The sequence below is a fragment of the Cryptosporidium parvum genome, chromosome 4 (genome assembly GCF_000165345.1).
Source record: "Cryptosporidium parvum Iowa II chromosome 4, whole genome shotgun sequence".
In the NCBI taxonomy this organism is placed as follows: Eukaryota; Apicomplexa; class Conoidasida; order Eucoccidiorida; family Cryptosporidiidae; genus Cryptosporidium; species Cryptosporidium parvum.
The window spans coordinates 513435-526800 of NC_006983.1; the positions used below are offsets into that span (position 1 = coordinate 513435).

General features: G+C 28.2%; 6 protein-coding genes across 6 annotated transcripts; 2 read left to right on the forward strand and 4 right to left on the reverse strand.

Annotated features, from left to right (window-relative positions):
• Window positions 1-243: 243 nt before the first annotated feature.
• On the forward strand, window positions 244-1410 carry cgd4_2140 (hypothetical protein; the record flags this gene model as incomplete). The annotated part of the gene is made up of 1 exon (XM_625806.1): window positions 244-1410. One exon carries the CDS (start codon window positions 244-246, stop codon window positions 1408-1410), a length of 1167 nt encoding a protein of 388 aa, XP_625806.1.
• Window positions 1411-1491: 81 nt separating this feature from the next.
• cgd4_2150 (hypothetical protein) lies at window positions 1492-3675 on the reverse strand (the record flags this gene model as incomplete). The annotated part of the gene is made up of 1 exon (XM_625807.1): window positions 1492-3675. One exon carries the CDS (start codon window positions 3673-3675, stop codon window positions 1492-1494), a length of 2184 nt encoding a protein of 727 aa, XP_625807.1.
• A 444-nt stretch (window positions 3676-4119) lies between these two features.
• Window positions 4120-4554, reverse strand: cgd4_2160 (conserved hypothetical protein; the record flags this gene model as incomplete). Its single annotated transcript, XM_001388026.1, has 1 exon — window positions 4120-4554. One exon carries the CDS (start codon window positions 4552-4554, stop codon window positions 4120-4122), a length of 435 nt encoding a protein of 144 aa, XP_001388063.1.
• Window positions 4555-5573: 1019 nt separating this feature from the next.
• On the forward strand, window positions 5574-7904 carry cgd4_2170 (hypothetical protein; the record flags this gene model as incomplete). The annotated part of the gene is made up of 1 exon (XM_625808.1): window positions 5574-7904. One exon carries the CDS (start codon window positions 5574-5576, stop codon window positions 7902-7904), a length of 2331 nt encoding a protein of 776 aa, XP_625808.1.
• Window positions 7905-7912: 8 nt separating this feature from the next.
• cgd4_2180 (hypothetical protein with 12+ transmembrane domains) lies at window positions 7913-11311 on the reverse strand (the record flags this gene model as incomplete). Its single annotated transcript, XM_625809.1, has 1 exon — window positions 7913-11311. One exon carries the CDS (start codon window positions 11309-11311, stop codon window positions 7913-7915), a length of 3399 nt encoding a protein of 1132 aa, XP_625809.1.
• A 390-nt stretch (window positions 11312-11701) lies between these two features.
• On the reverse strand, window positions 11702-13354 carry cgd4_2190 (membrane associated aspartyl protease with a transmembrane domain at the C-terminus; the record flags this gene model as incomplete). Its single annotated transcript, XM_625810.1, has 1 exon — window positions 11702-13354. One exon carries the CDS (start codon window positions 13352-13354, stop codon window positions 11702-11704), a length of 1653 nt encoding a protein of 550 aa, XP_625810.1.
• Between the last annotated feature and the right edge of the window lie 12 nt (window positions 13355-13366).

Sequence of the window (13366 nt, forward strand, 5' to 3'; positions counted from 1 at the left end):
TGGCGCCTATGTTAACAAAAAAATCATGGCAAGTGCAGAATAATAGCTCAATTATTAAATACCATGGCTCACTACTATGCCTGAATCAAATGATCTGTCTGCTAATTTAGTTTAACTACTCTATTTTATTCTATGAACCCCACCAAATTTTCGATACTTAAATTCAAATACACATGCACCCTGCACATGTTAGCGCCAACAGAATGTTGAGTGCTTGTATTGACCTATTTTTTGTATAAAAAGATGGATAATAATAAAACAGAAAAAAAAGAAGGAGTTAAATTGGGAGAGCTAAATAAGGTAGGTGACTCACCTATTGGCGATAATATTAAAGTGATACAGCAATCAATATCTACTATTGCAAATTCTAATGTTAACACAGCAGACATTAGTACAAGCAAACTCACACCAGCGCAAATAAGAACATTCCAAGAAAATCCAAAAGCTCCTCTTCCAAACAACTCTCCGGTTGAAGAAAGATGGCCTCATCTAGATGTAGTTACAGATATTGGAACCACAATTACTGATTTGAAAAGCGGTTTACTTGATTATTATGGAACTCTGTTCATCCCTTCAGAGCAAGACTTATCATCAAAAATTGACTCTCTAAGAACTCAAGACACAATCCATGGGAATTATGAATCAAATAGGAGATTTATAAATAATAGTGAGATAAAGGTTACTAAAGATAATAATGGATTTGACGTTTTTCATAAAAGAAAAAATGCTCCGCTTCTTGATGATATCCCAGATCCTTGGTCTCCTGTTCCAAATTCTATATTTTTATATAGAGATGCAAATGGTAACCCTATTTCAGAAAAACTTAAGATGGAAAATTCAGAGATGGTCGACTTTCACGGGCTTACAGAAATACCTGGTAAAGGTAGTATTAGAGCAGCAACTAGTAAGTCTAATAAATCCAATAAGGGCGTTGGCTCAAAAAGTGAAAAATCAAACAAAGTTGCTTTTGATCAAATTAGCATAGAGGAGAATGGACCTGAGAATCTTCTTGGGTTTGATTTGAAGGATTTAGCGGCGAGAGGTGCTTTAAGCACAAGAGCTAGGGTACCATACAATGATATTGGAGAAATGATGGAGTGTATTTCTAGAAACTGTAAAGATGTTCAGAACAAGCTTTTATTTTTTGAAGATACTTTATCATCATATCAAAGTAACCCAAATATGGCTCAGTTCATTCCACCTGTTAATGAGTCGAGACGTTTTTTAAAGAATTTTCATTCAAAAGATCCAATTGCCACGTATATTTACACGTTATATAGAGACTTGTATAATAAATCAGAAATTAATTCAAGACGTATAGAAGTTATTAAAGCAAAATTAAAGGTTTTACAGTCGCATTCTAAACCTAAAATGGTTCGAATTGCTGCTCACTCATCACTCGGCATATGAGTTTTGAAATTGAGAAATTTGGTCATAATTAACTAAATTAATTTACTAATTGTTAAAACATATGCATACAGCATATGAATACTAGTGGTATTTAGAAATTGTCTCCAATCTAAACTCTTCTCTTTGTTTAAATATTGAATCTTTTTCTTTATTCAACTTTATAATTATATTAGATATGTTTTCGTCGTTGATATGGAGTTTAACCAGTTTTACTCCTCTATCCACCGTTGAATCGCCCAACTTAATATATTCTGGCCATTTATTAGACAGTCTAATTATAGAGTCTTGCACCTCTCCAATTTCCGGAGAATTCCTTGCACATGTTGTCAACCTCTTTGCTAACAAAGGAAGCTGAGTTGCAGGAATTAACTTTTTTGTTCTAAGAAAAACAAATGATAATTGCTGTACTGTCCAAATTTCATTTTTCACTTGATCAAGTTTTTTATTAAAGTCCTCATCCTCGACATTTATCATGGCGCTTATCTCCTTTATCTTTTCTCTTCTTTTTACACTTTCAAGAAGATTTCTTTGAGAAGGAGTCAACAAGTTTTTATTTTTCGAAAGTATTGTAACTGGCTTAGAAAATTGTGTGTTAGATAATTGTATTTTCACATTATTTGGAGTAAGTGTGGGCGAAATCGAACGAGAAAGCATATATGATGACCTAATGTTTCTAATAGGCGTAGATACCATATTTGTATTGTTTGAAATGCGAGAGTCAGTAACCAATTTATCCTTTTCTTTGTTTAAGTTAATTACATTTGCTTCACATTTTGATTGTTTGCTCCTTAATGGGGTTGTAAACGTTTGATTACTCTCGTCCTTTTTTATATTATCTGCAGATAATGATCTTCTATTATTTTTCTCCTTTTCAATATTTTCTTCTAAATTAACTAAGTTACTTACTATCTTTAAATTATATAAGCTCCTTATATTTGGAGTCAAGCTTGAGCTGCTGATTCTTTTATCACTATTCTGAAAACTATTAATTAAATTACAATTACCCATTTTTTTTCGAGGTAATTTTGCTTTTGGGATTTCAACACAGTTTTCAATATTGAAAAAGGATGACCAACCTTTCAGCTCTAATATATCAGTATTTATTTCCATATTTTTCGTCATTATTTGTCTCAAATGCATTTCTTGTTGAATCATAGTAAATTCAATAAGTATGAATCTGAAAATATCTACTCTTTCATTTATATTTGAATGGGAAAGTCTTTTTAGTGGATTATTGATTCCATCATTCAAGATTATTTCCAGCTCGCACTGGTCATAAAATTCGTTTAAGGTATTTTTTGGTGATTCTAACCTAGAATTATTAATTTTATTTGCTTCACACCATCTGATAGATATCAATTGAGGAGATATCCAAACAATTCGAAGCAAGTTATCAAGAGAAAATGTTTTTTTAGTTATATTTTCTACCTGTTCTTTAATAAAAGTAGGATAAAAGAATGGCTTTTGTCTTCTTTCAAGTAGTCTTAAAACTATTTCCAAGCCTTGAAAGATTTCGATTAAGTATTCATATTTTTCTGATAATTTAATTTTCTTCAATCTATCAAAGTTGGCTTTGTTACTTTGTTTAAAAAGATGTTTATAAATTGATAAATTTGTATTTTGGTCTTTAGATAAAACAGCTTCAAGCCTATTTCCTTGTTCAAATTCACAAACATTAGTGAAACAGGATGCCTTATTAGAAATAAGTTCTACATTGTCATTTTCTCTTGTTGGAGAGTTATTTTGAGACTCGGGGGCAGTAGGTGGTAATAAACTATCTAGATGAGATATATCATTAAAACTCGTTTTTTCTGTGTCGAAATGCTTAGAAGTCAACGCATCTTTTGAGTTATTCAGTAAAACAAGCTTTTCTTTAGAATCTGAAAGTGAATTATTATCATTATTGATGATATTACTATGGTTAACTTTAATTTCTTGATTTGTTTTAGTTGTAAATTTTGAACTCTTGGAATTTTTAAGTCTAGTCTTGGATTTTTTTTTGGGAGAGGTATCTTCTAGCTCAGCAAGCTTAGAAGTGCCATCATCTGCTATATTAGTAACTTGAATTTCAAAATTGTTCTTATTAATATTTGATCTAGCCATTGAGCGAGTTTGTACGCCTTGATTTTTTTTTAAATCTTCTTGACTAGATAAATCATTTATAAAAACATTTGATTTAATTCCATAGCCGGCATCCAATTTAGTTTGAAGTAATTCATTGTTTTCAGGTAGTATTGATTGTAACCTTTTGCTTCTTCTGGCCATAATACTATGAAATTAATTCAAGTAATTGATTTACACAATAATTAGTCTTGACTTCGAAATTTACCACTATAGATAGATATCCAATTTTATGTTGCAAATCAAAAAACAAATATAAGTTTTATGTGTGCTATATTTTGTCTGGAAGTTTTTTTCTGAATATTTTATATCTACCTTTTTAATGATTTAACAGAAATAAGGTGAACTACTGCAAATAGAATAAATGCGCCCGCATTAGCAAATCGATTAAACGATAATAAATCAAATTGGTTGAAAAAATAATTATAGCTTTAAGAAATTATTCATAAAATTTGAGTATAAATTATCTTTGGCTTGAAGAAATTTAATCATATATAGTTAATTGTAAAAAACTACTTTATTTCTAATTAATTTTTGGCTTAACAGATATTTCGAACCTGTTGGAATGACTACAGATAATGTATTTAATCAATGCATGTCTTCATTTAATGGAAAATTTGAAGAAAACAACTTACCATTTTGTTGAGGTCTATTAAAATTTATTTTCTGTTGATTATTATTTAATTCGAGTTCCCCCCAATTTACTGAATACCCATCTTTTTCTATAATTTCACTTGCTGTTGACCAAGAGAATCGGACAATATTTGGAAATCCAAATACAGGGTCAAAAACACGCCTAAGAAAATCTTTTGTTTTTGGATCGCCTGGATATCCACTACCTTGTTCATAGTTACTAATTTTATTACCGTTAAAATCACAGCTCTCAACGGATGCTTGCGTCCACCAATTTGACAAAAAATCGTCTCTTTTAACCTTTGCCAAAATAGATGCGCCACTTACAGAAGGAAATAGTGCATCAGCTTTTGGCTTTACTGTAATATTAATGCCTGGGAAAATATTCATCAGTTTACTTCTATAAGTATCTGGTGGCCCAACTGTATCTATGTAAACTTCTTTAACTTTAACTCCACAGTTAATTATGTACTTTATTAAATCTAAAAATATAAGAATAAATAATTAATCAAAGCAAACTTACTAATTGCTGCTGAATGCGATATCTCATTCAAATTGTTTTTTTTTCTACAACAAATTATAATTAAAATGAAATTCTTTTTGAAAAACTTACTTCCTTTGCATTTCACAGCTTAAATATTCGGGCGACATGATATGAATCCTCCAGCCAAATTTGTCTTTTAAACTTCTTATTTTGTCGTTAATTTTATCTCTATTTTGAGATGATAATCTTTTGGAATCTTAATGAGCAATTAAAGTTGTTTGAACAAGAATTAAATTTATCTAACAACTTACCATCAACGCTGATCATTTTTAATAAATCTTCATTCTCTCTAGGGTAAAATAGGCATGCATATACCATTGGGCCCAATACAGGACCTCTACCAGCTTCATCAATACCCAATATAACTTCCTTATGCTCAAATCTGTGAATATTCTCCTCAAATATGTGTTCCATTTTTTTACTTAATATTGAGCCTGAAAAACTTCTAATGATATTACTAATGCGGGTAAAGATTAAAAGAAGAATAATAAAAATATTTAAAATGTATAAATAGATGTCAATATGCGCAATAGAGTAAAAGCAACGAGCTCTAAGCATTTTCCTATTTGATTGCATATTGTGAATAGCACTGATCATAATTACTATAAAAAAAAATAAGATAAAATATTATTTTTTTCAATATTTACTTTTACGGAGAAAGAAAATTTGAATAATATGGACTAGAATGACAATATTTATAAAGTAGCAGAGTAATCATTCGATAATAAATCATCTTTTACAATTTTAAATAGTTAAGTATTATTTGGAAAATATTGCGCCAAATAATTGTTTATACGATGACTTGAAATAAAAAGAAAGTTTGCAAATAGCATTTTCATTATATTTATAAGACATTATAAGTTCTATGATGCAGTTTCCAGAGCTGCTTAAAAGTTATTTATTAAAAAAAAAAAAGTTGGAAGACTTATCCCCAATTTATGTTGAAATACTGAATTGGTTAGATTCAGATTCAGAAAATTATAGCTTAACAATTAAGAAATTAACTCAGCTATGCAATTACATGTTATCAAATTTCAATTCAAATGGACAGATTAACTCCCACTTAAACTATCTTTGCTCTGATATTCTCTCAATTATTTATGATAGAAGCTCAAAATATATTTGTTTTCCTTCCAGTTGCTATTGTAATATATGTAATCCATTTGAAAACATGAAAGGCTATGAACAAGAATACGAGTTCTGGAAACTACTTCGTGATCTTTCAATGAATATAGCTTTAAAGTGCTCTCCTAAAGAAGGTTATATAATCTTTATTGAAGTGATCTTAGGTAGTATTAGCTTGCCAATATTCTCAGATAAAGAAGAATTGTCTTCACAGAAAACTCGAGAAGAAAGTCAGAATATGTATGAAAAAATCAATCCAGTACTATTCTCAAAAGAAAAAAAAATTCTTCCAAGGTTTTATAGATATTTGGGACTTTATTACTCTCTTATATGTATCTCAAGAATGAAAAGAAACAAAGCACAATTTATTACTAGTGTGTGTTCATTGGTACTACGAAAACTTGTGTATGATATAGAATGTAATTCACTTTATGCATGCAATTGCAATCCCAAAATGAACGGAACACACAGATATTGTACAACTCTAAAGATGCTTTTTTTGAAATATTTAGTTGATAATATCATAAAGCTTCTGTTTGATTGTTTGACAGAAAGTAAGAGTGATGCTGAATATAAAGATCAGGAAATTGGAATTTTCAATTCAGAATTATCTGAAGGAAATATTAATGTTACTCAGCATACTATTTATTCATTTTTAATGAAAGTTCTAGAAAATATATTAGTAATCGATTTACACAACGTTGAAATTTTGAACAATTCTGGAATTTACTCCAAAAATAAAAACTTTAATCAAAACACCGGCTTATTTTCAAGTGTTTTGACAAATAAGCCAACAGAGTCAATTTTGAATGTTATTTCATCTGAAATGTTGGATTCGGAACTTCAAAAGAACTTCAGTAATAATAAGAATGAATGGGTGGAAATAATTTATAAATTATGCTACAATATTAGCTATTTATCGCCATATTCAATGATTGATACTCTAAACAATATCCCTATTTGTGTATACGATGTTGAGACTCAATCAGGAGATCTAGATGTCACACCATTAACTCTTTCATGCTATGCATATGCATTATTCGTGATATTGGAAATAAAATACCCAATTGCAGTAAATTACCTATACCCAAAAAAAATAATTTCACTGACAACAAAATTAAACATAATTTATAGAGCTACTACAATATTTTTGATCTTTAGTGATGGTAAAAAACTTGGGCATGAAATAAATCGTAGAAGTTTAGGAAATCAAGAAATATTACTTTCATATTTTAATGCTTTTCAACCAAAAAACATTTCAAAAAGTGTAGAGTTAGTTTACAAATATCATGCCTTAATATTTAATCGACTACAGGAAAAGGCATATTTTCTAATAGATAATAACATTAACAACTTTTTAAAGTGTAAGAAAACTGCTCCTAATCTATTTAGCACTATATATGGTTTAAACTGGCATCAAAATATTTTGGTTAAGCAGGCTATGCTTTCATTTACTAGAAATATATCTGATATAATGCAATTGAACAATTTAAACAAGTTAAGTTCTAAATTGAGAATAAGCATAAGTCTATACAAAAACTTATTTGATAAATTTACAAGATCATTAAATGAATGCTACCGCTATTCAGTACTCTTTAATCTTTACTTTGATTTGATGGAATTTCAAAAGGATCTATTATTCAAAAATTTAATACACTCTGCTAATGTAATTATTGGAGTTTTGGACGTCATCCGTGGTATATTATGGAAAGATATATGCAACAATGGATGCGATATTTCAACATATATTAAGGATATAAATAAAATTATTATATTTTCTTCAACATTTTTTACAAATTTCAAAAAAGTAAATCTTGATTCAAGTCAATCTGATAAAATGATGCTAATAGTATTAAATCTAATAAAACTCATATTACTTTCATATAAAAATAACGGAACGAGACTTGTAAAAGACATTGTTAAATACTTAGTTAAAGAACCAAATACTATCAAAAAATATATATTTCATATTAAATCAGTTATTTCAGAAATGGAAAGCTCTAATTTTAATCAATTTGGTACAGTGCATTTTATCATTGAAGATATTGAGGAAATACTTGATTCTTTTTAATTAACGTATTAAAATAAAAAGAAACTATAAATAAAATCGATCTTCCTCTTCTCGACATTGTGAAATAGGTTCCAATATTTAATTATACATACGTTATTAGGGTCAAGCAATTTTGAAAATTTCCATAACTTGTTGTAAACTGTCCTAATTAGCCACGAAGGGTATTTTTTCTGTATTGTTTTTGATCTAAGACTTTCAATTTCAATCGTTTTTAGATATGAAGAAATCATACAGGTATTATATGCAAGGCTTACAATACACATATCAAAGTCAATGTTAATTATTTTGTTGCTGTTTAGATATTCACTGATTCTGATAAGACTTTTAAACTCAAAATTTGACGAAATCAATTTAATCAGTTCATTTTCAAAAATCAATTCGAGCGATTTATTTATAACAAACTCGGTTCTACCATTTATTTGTTCTGAAAATAATATGAATCCTAATATCATCTTTAAACTGTAGCTTTGATTTAATTTAATTCTGGAACTAAACTCTTCTTCAATAACTTCCAAACCATTATGTTTGGATGTTTCTTGTTTATAAAGCTCAATAGACATGTTGTATTTTTCAAAAATACGTTTTGGATCATCTCCAATATCATAGTCAAGAAATTCTGCATAGTTAAATATTACGTAGCTGCTGTTCGGAAATATTGAAACAGCTTTTTCATATAATAACTTTGAAACATCAATAATGTTATAAATATCGATAATTATTCTCGCATAATCAACCATATTTTGTGGGCAAAAAGAGTCATTAATTATACAATGATTCATTATCCATGGCCTCCATGACTCATTCCAATCCAAAAGCTTTCTTTTGAATGAAAAATTAGAGAAGTCATTGTAATTTTTCTTTTCAACGAAAATATTAGTCTGAACAAGCTTTAAATCTTCAATCGGTTTCCTTTTATATAATGAATAGTGTGCATTTCTATAAACAAGATCAAAATATCTAGATTGGCTATCTAATTGGATTCTCCAACATGTCCTTTGAAAAATGTTTTCTTGATTATTGCAACGGTGATTTATATTGTCCAAGAAATTAGTTACATGAATCATTGTAATTGCATTTTTATCGCCTCTAGGAATTGCGCATCGATAAATGCTAAGCAACAGATATTCAGTTTTATATTGTTGTTGCATGGTTTCATATAGTTCTTTTAGCGAAATGCAGGCTGATATTGAATACATGAATTGAGTTCTTCTTCTAATTTTTATATGTTCATATTGAGGATGGGTAACTATCTTTGTCTTCGTTGCTAATCTTAATGTTGCGCTGACAACCATATCTGAAAGTATTGGCGTGTGATTTGGTAAATTTGAATTAATCCAACCAACCAATCTAGACTTTGAAGAGGATGCGTTGTTTTCTGGGATAAGTCCTGTCTGAATTTCACTAAATGGAAACTTTGAAATTGAAAAAGAAAGAAAAATAATAGAAGTTGCGAAAAAAATAAAACAAGCAATTCTATTATTAAAATATCTTTTATTTGGATTAATTGCTTTATTTTTATTATATTTAATTCTAAATATCCATAATAAAATAGGTTTATAGTAATTAAATATAAAACTTAAGTATTTCCTTGATGCAAATAAACTAGAAACAACTGCAATATATGGTAAGGCCAATACCCTTAATCTTGAAATAATAATTGCCAATAGACAGAAAAAAATGGTTTGAAAAGTCAAAAAAGATATCGCAGTATCTTGATTTTCAAAATTTATATTATAAAACTTATCAAGTAATAAATTTTTTTTATTTTTGTAACTGCTTTGCTTCTCTTTCAAATTTTTCGGGTATTCATCTTGCAAATTATTCTTAAAACAGTGAACGTTGCTTTGCTTCAACGAAATAGCTGCTTCAGGAGAATAAGATGCTGCCGTAGAGACAATTGAAGAATTTGATGAAGAATCGGATATCTCATCATTAATTTGAGAGCAATCCTCAAACTGATATGAAAACGATGATTCGATATTTTTATATGGGAAATATTTTGAAGCCCGAATATTTGCTGTATCAATAATTATTGAGAATAAAATAAGAAAGGTGCCAGGTATAAAAATAAATAATACTCCTGAATTTTTTATCATCTCCAGCTGTTCTTTAGTAATAAAAGAAAATTCTGAACCTCCCATTTTGTAAATCATCGTGTCGAAGTTAGCAAACTCCTGACCAAAAATTGCACTTTTTAGCATATCGAAGACGTGTGTATCGTGATCTGAAAATGGATTTAGAATTAACTTGAAAACTAAAAATAGCGCTAATGAAATAATGCCAGAAGTGAAAGAATATAACAATGAAAATTTTTCCCGTTTAAACAAGATTTTGCAAAGTGAAATTGAAAGTAAAATTGAGACTCCAATTTGAGGCAGAGGTGTCAATAAAATATAATAATTGAAAAAATGTAATAAATACGAAGTAAACATGGCAATCATATTGAAAAAAATCAATTTTCTGAGAACCAATATAAGTTTTGAATGCTCACATCCAAACAAAAACAGAGCATAAACTGATAATATTTGAGTGGAAATTACAAACACAGAAAATTGCCAGAATTCTAGAAGTATAACCGATGTAAAATAAAGTAAAATCCATTTTTTTTTTTGATTTCCCCTGTTTGTATATTTAATTATTGAAATTAATATCATATTATTGATCCAAATAAACGGAAGAGCAAAATTTTCTCTTAAAGGCAAACTAGAAATTCTTGATAGTAACCTTAATCTAAAATTTGCAAATAAAAATCCCATACAAGTTAATCCACTAATATATGATCCGTCAGCGATAAATGTACTCGTTCCGCATAAAACTCCCATTCCTATTCCAAGTAATGAGTTTACAAAGAAAAAATAAAAATTATATGGAGTAGATAAAAAAACGAATTCACTGCTTAAATTATTAAAGCCAAATGTATTTTTTAATAAATGCTCGCCATTAATGAAAGAATAAATAAGATGAATGATGAATTTTAACTTGAAATAAAACTCTAAAAAAAGCTTATATAAAATACCCAATATAACTTCTTGATAAATATTAAATCTTGAAAGTGAATTAATTATATCAGGATATTCAGTTCTGTCATCAGATATCATTTTTTTTATTATATTATATATGCTTTCGGAAGAATTAACAATGTCATCATAAAAAGAAAAATAAAATGCTGTTTCGCTAAACAATGACATTTTCTGTTCTTCGTATGACCGTAAGAGCATTTTTCTATGCCTAAGTATCAGAAATGATGAAAATATGATGCTAGAAAGGACAGTCATCCAAAATGTTTTATTCCAAATTTTTTCGTCGCAAAAATTTGAAAAATTATTCTCAGAATAGGCATTTAACTCATGTTTTAAAATTTTGTCATGTTTATAATTTACTCTATATTTGTTTTTATGCAAATTCATTCTTCAAGATTTAAAATAAATTATGGTAAAATCTATGAAGTTCCATTAATTTAATTGTTATCATTTAACTTTTTTTAGTGATTTTAATGCAATGAATTGTTGCGCCTTTATTGGTGGGGTCAAAGATGTTAAAAATATATATAACGTGAAATAATTCAGTTAAAATTATCAATTAAGAATCGATAAATGCTAATAATAATTAATTACTTTATTATATTAGTTTTATCAGACTATTAAAGCGATGTTATTTTCTTCCTAAAAATTTTTATGAGTTAAAGAATATTTAATCCAAATTTGGTACTTAAAGACCCAATTTAGTGATTAAATTCATAAACTTTAAATTTATTTCAAGATTTTTAATATATATAATACTAAAATCTAACTTAATACCTAAATTCCATAATTGCTTTTTACTGAAAAATTGAATTTTCTAAAGAACTTGTGGAATATTGTTAAAAAGGAAAATAAAATAGCTATTATTAGAGATGAAGAAATTAAAATCCCCCAAATCTCATATTTTTTGTTTTTTAAAACGACATATCTTTTTACCAGTATTTTGGATAATACATTTTTGTGAATATCCCTTACGTGGGCATTCGTCAATTTTCCTTCATAATAGTTTGTGGCTCCTATATCGGAATTAGAGTTATTTAATTTGTGTCGGAAATTATTCGTAGTTTTCGGTAAGATGCCGTTTCTATCTTTAGAATTTAGATAGTTATATCTTATCATGATTTTATTTTCATTCAAAATAAAAGTGATCTCTTTGTATATAAAAAAAGTAGCACCAAGTATTATTTCGTTACTAGAGGAGTTTTCTCCATTCTTATCCGCCCCTATTTCTGAATTTATCAAGTTATTACTTGCTATTCCTAAACAATAAACTTTAATATTACCTTCTAAAATTTTATTTAAGTATAAATAAGACTCTGGGGGCCAGTTTATTACTAACTGTTCCGTCAATTTATTTCTATTATTGTTGAACACAACTTTAATATTAGGAAATTTATCAGTTGAAATCCCGTTGAGCATTCTCCAGCATGTAAGACCATCTTTTTCATCATGCCCAGAAATTTTTGGATAGTATTTTGAAACATTATTAAACAGACCTCTGGTAATTTTTTTAAATAATCTAGCAGGAAAAATTGAAATTGTAGTTCCTGTATCAAAAATTGCTTTGAACAACCTTTCATTTAATTTGGTATCTAATTCACGGGTATTTGAATCAACTTCAATTTTGCTTATATAAGCACAGTACCTTTCATCATTAATACACCTCGTAATATTATAATTTTCAAATGGATAATTCATCATTTTAGTTTGATCAAAGCAGGTAGACCCAAAAGTTAACTTTCCTCCATCCTTTTCAAAAAAAATTGAAATTATTTTATCGGAATCAGTTTTTCTTACTTCACCACTTTTGAAAATATAGTTGATTATTTGATTCATTTCTTTATTACTGAAGTTTGCAAGGCCCATTATACCTGATGCTTTTTGAAATTTAAAAAAGTTATTTTCAATGATATTACATCCGAAAACGAACTTATTCTTAAATTTCTGTCTAATTTCCAAGTTGGACGACAGCTTATTTTCAAATTCAACAAAGTCCTCAAAAAAGTATCCAAGTATACGGCTACCTTCTGAATATTTAATATCGTAAACGCATTTGTTGTTCAGAAAACTCTTATTATAATTGGGATAATTCATACTGATTCTTCCATGAATACTTTTATTTATTATATCTGTTTCGTTATTTGGAGTATTATTTCTCTTACATTTAATAATATTACTAGTGTCTGACAAATTAATATTAAATGGCTTATTTTCATGTGTTCCACAGTTAATACAATCTGAACATGCAAAGCCAGTAAGAGAGCTTCCCGTATCTATAATAAGAGTCTGCTGCTGAGTAATTGGAAACCCCACATTAACTTTAATAAAGTAATAACCATATTTGTGTACATTTCCATACAAGGGTAATGTGATCGTTTTTCCCTTAATAATTACGAATAAGGTCGTAATCAAAAAAATTAAAAGGTTCATATTTAGTTAAGC